The sequence below is a fragment of the Sesamum indicum genome, linkage group LG7 (genome assembly GCF_000512975.1).
Source record: "Sesamum indicum cultivar Zhongzhi No. 13 linkage group LG7, S_indicum_v1.0, whole genome shotgun sequence".
Classification (NCBI taxonomy): Eukaryota; Viridiplantae; Streptophyta; class Magnoliopsida; order Lamiales; family Pedaliaceae; genus Sesamum; species Sesamum indicum.
Window position 1 is genome coordinate 10,016,078 of NC_026151.1, and position 7,280 is coordinate 10,023,357.

The following is a 7,280-nucleotide window of genomic DNA, read 5'->3' on the forward strand; positions in this document are numbered from 1 at the left end:
CAAACAGCACCACCCCCCCCCCCCCCCCGCCCCAACCAGCATACAGACACACACACATTCAAATTTAATACAAGAAATGGACTCTTCCTGTTTCTTCTCTTTTAATTCCTTCTGACCATAAATCAGATCGATGAAACTCGTGCACGCTGCACCGTATATATACGCATATACTCGCACTCACCACATACGTATACACGGGTATATCACATGTATGTATGCGTGTGTATTGTATATATATGTACGTAGTTACACATGTATAAATAATTGTAGTGATCAAATTAGTATACAATTATAATGTTATTCGATAATCTTGATACGTTATAATACGTGTTCTCCAAAATTATACGTATTATTGGTAATCGATAGTCGATAATCTAGAATTACATATCATGATGTCACCAATAATTATTTAGCATTTAATTAGTTCATTATAAATAATTAAGAATATCACAATTAAGTACTGAACTAATGACGACACTTTGTTGCTGTATAAAATAGGTCGAGCATGGGCTCGGGACGAGGAGAGTTGAGGAACCAGCTTTGAATTTAAAAAAAAAAAAAAAAAAGAAATGGAAAGACACCTACCAATGAATAGTTGATGGACAGATTTTGTAACTATACACACAGTAGCACAGAGAGGGGGGGGGGGGGCAGGGCCCGGAGTACCTGATGTACATGCATAGGAGGGGAGGGGAGAGACCCACTGCCAAACGCATTTAAAGTTGAGGCTATCATTACACGGGTACGTCATCATTGTCCATCCCTCTATTTCTTTTTTTATTTATGATAAAATTACGTCTTTTTTTTCTAAAATTTTTAAAATTTGATAATTATAAATATTTTATAATTATTTAAAAAATTAAAAATATTCTATTAATTTTAATATTTATTTAACACTGAGTCTATGTCATCAGGTTTTATTAAATTTTTTATTTAATTTTTATAATAAATTAATCAAATTACGTCTATGTCATCAGGTTTTATTAAATTTTTTATTTAATTTTTATAATAATTTTATCAAATTACCATTTTGAATTATTATAAATTATAATTTTATAATTTTTATATAAACTAATATATATGTCTTATGAATTATTTACTTTACACAGTTTTAAATTCTTTTCAACATTTTTTTGAATATATATTTTTCTAAAAAGTAATAAGGGTAAAGTAGTAATTTCAACCTCAACATATATATATATATATAAAGGCTACATATTTTATTTTAAAGAGTATTTATAATTTTTAAATAAATAAAATGATATTCATAAATTTGAAGGAATGTAATTGTAATTTGTTCTTGTTATTATTATTTTTATATTATATACTATCTTTGAAATTAATGAAAATTAACTTAAATAAATCAATAAATGTGGGAATATAAAATGAAACAAAAACTAAAATATAAATGTATTATAATTGTTAATCAATTAAGTATAATTTATATAGCGAAATTGTTAGATAGATCGAGGCTAGTATATATAATCTTACGTATCTTCACTACAAAAAAATGTAACATTTAGTTATAGCTAATTATACAGTTAAAAATAAAGAGTCGTAATAAATAGTTATTGAACACGACCACGCATGATTGTTGGTCTTAAACTTTACAAATATGGCTAAAATAAAGAGTCATGACAAATATTTTTACAATAATAAATAATTAAGTTAAATTTTTGCATCGATTTTGTTTAACCATCATCAATAATTATCATTTATCATAACTTTTACGGCATGACCATTAAAACATAGCCAATAATAAATTTTCTTGCAGTGATTTATTTAATATTTTGGGATTTGGAAGGATGAATAGGGAATAATGTTGTTCTTGAAATTAAATAATTTGCTTAGTATATATACAATAAAATGATTTTTCAGCTGCAAAAATAATTTGTGAAGAATGGTAATATTAATTAGTATTTTCATAATTATTTTTAGACGTAGCAAAATAATAATAGGAGGGCCATTTGAAGAAACTTAACATAAGTGCTTTTAAACTTTTAGTTTAGCTGTTTCGAGTCTTTGATTTTTCTGATTTAGCTTTTCTTGAGCTGAATATCAGCTTTTTTCTGAGCAGAAGCTGCTTTCAGACATTTCTATCCCTAATATATTTACAAAATCCCATAATACCCTCACCTCTCAAGACAACGTTCCTTGTCTTCAGGGGCAAATTAGTAAATTTAGCATTATTCAATTTCAATTTACTTTCCATTTTTGTTTTCAAGCACTTTCAATTTTTATGACTGTATAATTTACAATATCTACAATTTATTTATACAACAAAAGCAGAAGTTATTACAAATACTCCATATATTTTGTCTTTTTAATTGTACAGAATAATTCAAATTCTAATCAACTGGTAGGGATCTGTCAAACCTCCCGCCTAGACACATGCGGTGTTCTTTAATATATATATATATATATCTTGATGATTTCTTTGTTTTTTTATTAAAAAATAATCCCTTCAATTATATATATACACAAATATATTAAAAAATAAAAGGGAAATATGAGCTTATAATTTCCAATAATTGAAGAAGGGCATTAAATTCTGGAGTGTTGTGGTTGATGTCTAGTTGTTAGGATGTCCATAATGAGAGTATGCTGTGGTAGGATTCCTCAACAATGCCATTAATTTTCTAACAGCTTCAAGACAAAAAAACTTGCAACTTTGTACCACTATTTAATATTAATGAATCCCACTCTTCAATTTCATCCACATTATTTTATTTTATTTTATTTTATTTTGGCCCCAATATTTAATGTCCTCTAAGCACATTTAAAGAGAGAAAAGAAAAAAAAAACCAATAAAATTTTGCTCTTATTTTAGGAAATTTTTGATTTTGTAGATGCTATATTCGGAGTTTTAATACATTGGGTGGACAGTTCGTTGTTATATATATCTTTTTTTTTTAAGAAATAAAGGGTATGTGACAATAATCTACATAAAAAAATTGTATTTTTCTTTTTTTAATTTAATCTCTGTACATTTTCAATCCCATATATTATTTGTGAGATTCTCCATAAACAGTCTCTAAAGATTCTCACTTTCAGCCATCCTACTAATTAACTTTTGTTCGAAAATTACTCATGTGCAAGTGATGTGTCCATTTCTCCCTATTTTGAAAAAAAGATGATGTCCGCATCAGTAATTTGCACGTGATTATTTTCATTAATTTTCTAGCAAAAGTTGATGGGGTGACTGAAATCAAATAATAAATATTATTAAAATATGAAAAAATGGAGTAAATTAAGATTGTATTTCGTTTGATGAATTTAAAATTATATATTTTAAATCCCTAGTAATGGTTTTTTTTATTAATTTTATATTTAAAGATTTGTAATCTTGTAAATATAATTTTGAACTATATCTTATGAATATTATTGTATTTCAAGTTCTATTAAAATGGAGTTACTCCAAACCTATTTTCAAAATCCTTCCATCAAATAAACAACTATTAATCCAAACATGGCCTAACACACCTTAAAAGTTTGTATATTATAGAAAAATAGGAGAAAAAAAACTTAATTGCAAAATAGTGATATTATAATTCATCAAATAATATATATGTTTATATAAATCTACGATTTACTTTCATTTATGGTCTTGTATATAAGGATGGGATATAGCGAATAAAGACTCCATATATTTTTTTTTCAATTGCAGGATTGCGGTCATTTTAATTTTTAAAGTGGTCGAAAATTGCTAAGATGGATAAAATTAGGGCATTTTTATTTAAGAATTTTACAGATTGGGTATGTTTTTTTATTTTTCATCCGCCACATAAAAACAATAAATTGCATAAAATAGATTTTAATTATATTATACATGTGATTATAAATAATAAAAATAAAATTATTATTTTATATATAAATTTTAAATAAAAAATAAAAATTCTAACCCCTCCCCATTAGGCCCTCCTCCATGTCATACATAATAATACTTTGATATGACATCACCAATAATTAAGATCAATAAAATTATAATTATTAAATTTATATATTAAATAAAAAATAAGACATAAAAATAATTTAACAATAAAAAATAAAACAAAAATATACATGTTTACTCCTATGTATTTGTTTTGGGATGAGCCCTAACTCGGCATGGTTAGAGATGAGGAGTTTGCTATTGTCATTTTTGCCGTAATTTATATATATGTATATGTTTTATATCAAAGTTCGCATATGGGACATTATTGCTTCAACTCTTGCACCCATAAGCCTATGTGGGAGGTACTTATATACATAAGCCTCCTAAGTAGCAGCCTCCGTCTAGACACATACGACTTTTTTAAAAAAAAATTAAGCCTCCTATGTTGCAAGAATTTAATTTATGGGGCAAAGCCTTAGTCATAAAACCCTAAAAATTTAATTTATTTGATGGATGGACTATGTATGAAAATAAGTGTATAATGTGAACTAATTAATTAAATGAAGATAAATATGAAATAATAATAATAGAAATAAGCAGTAAAAAGGAAGAGGAAAATTAGCAATAACAACAACAATATTAATTTAAATAAGTGTTCTTAATTTTGAGTACTGTTTGTACCTATATAATCCCATATGATCTTGGCTTTCACTTAATTAAAGCTGGATGAACAAAAACCCTAAGAGGGTTCAACCGGCGTCCGCCGCCCATCGGCCGCCGCCCTGGACGGCTGGAACCCACTCAGCTGCCCGATGCTGGAAGACATGTTCATAGCAAGAAGGCCACTCGCATCGTATCCATTGCTGCCATCGAAAGCTCTTATAACCTGCTGCTGGTTGACGGGGAAAAGCTGGTGGTGGAAATGGTGGTGGTCCCGGGAGGAGACCCCGCCACCTCCGCCGAGGATGTTGATCCCCTGGTGGTGATGGTGGTGGTGAGCGGCGGCGATGAGTCCGTGGCTGGAGAGTCCGAGGTTTTGGTACTTGGATAGCTCGGATTTGGCGCAGCTGAGGTCCATCTGGAGCTGGCGGAGCTGGTGCTGGAGGAGGGAGATGACGCCTACGCAGCCGTAGACGGGGGCGGGCCGCCAGCTCGTTGAGCAGCTTCGTGACGTTGCTGGCGCCGAAGACTTTGTGGACTGGACGTTGGTTCTGCGGCTGGTCCGGCGGGAAATACGGCGCGAAAACGCACTCCGGTTGACATTTCCGGCGGAGGAACTTGCATGCTGCGCAGGGAGAGGTGGAGGAAGAAGCCATTTTTGCTGCCCTTCTCTATCTATCTATCTATATATATGTATGTAAAATTCTTGGCTAGCTTCTGCTTTCGGCACTCAAAACCTTAAAAAGAGAAAAAAGAACAATTTCAAGAAATGAACAAATTACCACAAATAAAAAATAATCTGCATAAATATAGAACATTCAGAAGAAAAAGAAAAAAATAAACTAAGATCAATTATCCAAATTTTATGAGAACAGAAGAAAGCTGTAATTATTGGTTTTCTTTCAGGTAAATTAAATAATTAATCTTGAAAAACCTAGTATTGATTATACATTTCACCAAAAAAGAGAGGGAAAAAGAAAACTTGAAAGCCCATTATCTATTTTTCCAAATTTTCTCATCTTGGATAATGTAATTCCTGTTTTCTTGCAATAAATGAAAAAAAAAATCTTAGGGCATGATTGAAACAGCTCCAGGCTTTTCAAGACATGAAGTTAGACAAACAAATCATTGACAGCTTTAAGGAAACAAAATCCCATAAAGTTGATTGAAATGAAGAGATGGAAATTACAGAAAAAAAAAAAAGAAGAAGAATCTGACCAAATCTGGAAAAATGAATGTCTGATATACCTGCCCTTTATATATGGCGCCTCACCTCGTAGGATCTGTCAATCTATCTACACCATTTTCATCCAAGGAAAAGAGATGTAATTATTACAGCTTTCTGCCTTCTCTCTCTCTCTCTCTCTCTCTCTCTATACACATATATATGTGTATATGCTGAATATATATCTTCCTGTTGACGGCTGGTGATGATATGCGTATATAGATAAATATATATAGTGAAGAAATTTTGAACTTTTTGTGGGCAGTCATAAACAGCTGTTCAACACTTAATTAGACACCAAAGTTATGAATTTCAAGAATCTTGAAATCCCTCATGGGAGTGTATTATGGGAAATAATTACATCCAGCCAAGAACCCTAAACATGTTTTTCTTCATGACAATTTTCTTCTAGAGAGAGAGAGAGAGAGAGGCATTGCAGTGGGGTGGAAATTGCAGAATGAGGAGTATTATTATTAGGGTTTTGTATATAATTTTTTTTGGTGGGGTGGGAATTTTAAAGTGAAAGAAAGGAAGATTTTGGAATTGGATCTCGTGAAAGTGAGTTTTTTGTTTAATTTGTATAGTTTCTTATATTATGCCACTGATATCAATGTTAGTCTTCTAGCCAGATCTTGCTTAAAATCCATTCATTCTCACATGTGAATTAGTGACAAAAAACTATCAATTACACACACAAACACACACATCTTCACACACATCTAGCGACAGATACCGAGAGAGAGAGAGAGAGAGAGAGAGAGAGGTTACTTCACTTACCTATGAAAATGAGACTTTTGAGAGAGCCAGTTGTTCCTCTACTGGGATTATTGGAGTCACACAAACACACAGAGAAACAAGTTAAAAATAAGATAAAAATAAATATTTATGTACGTGCAGAAAGGTAAAAAAAAAAAAAGAAAGAAAGTCAGAAAATAGCATATACCTAGACAGAATAAAAGTTGTTAAACGCCCTGTAATTCTTGGAAAATTTAACGTGCCTCGGTTTCTGCGGTCAAATGTAATCTTTTCCCCTTTCTACAGTAGTTTCCCCTCTTTGGCTGCCGTGCACCTTTGACAAAACAGATCAAAACCCACTCTGGATCTTGCCCCTTTCTCCTCTATCTCTTTTTTCTTTTTTCTTTTCTAGAGAGAGAGAGACAGAAGAGAGGGAGAGTGTGTGTTATTGTTGGTGTAAAGCCCTAGCAGTAGTCTTTGCTGAAGTTCTGGCTGATGATATCATGACAATCTTTTTTATGCTCTTAATTATTTTTTTTTATTTCTTGGTGTGGGGACTTTTTCTAAGAATCATGCAAAAAGGGCCTTTTCTTTGAGGTGCAATCTTTTCTCACAGAGGAAGAAATGAAAAAATGTGCATATAAAGATGGTGCTGCGGAAGAAAGGGAAGAACCCTTATCTCATGAAGAGAGAGATCAGAGAGAGAGGGAGGAGAATGCTATATATATATATACATACTAGAGAGAGAAAGACAGAGATCAGAGAGAGAGAGAGAGAGAGATAGAG

General features: G+C 31.3%; 1 protein-coding gene across 1 annotated transcript; it reads right to left on the reverse strand.

Moving 5' to 3' along the window:
• Window positions 4,493-6,485, reverse strand: LOC105166895 (LOB domain-containing protein 6). The gene is given in 3 exon segments (XM_020695322.1): window positions 4,493-5,021; window positions 5,023-5,271; window positions 5,783-6,485. Coding segments are annotated over 2 exon segments (576 nt in total). The 5' UTR covers window positions 5,191-5,271; window positions 5,783-6,485; the 3' UTR covers window positions 4,493-4,613.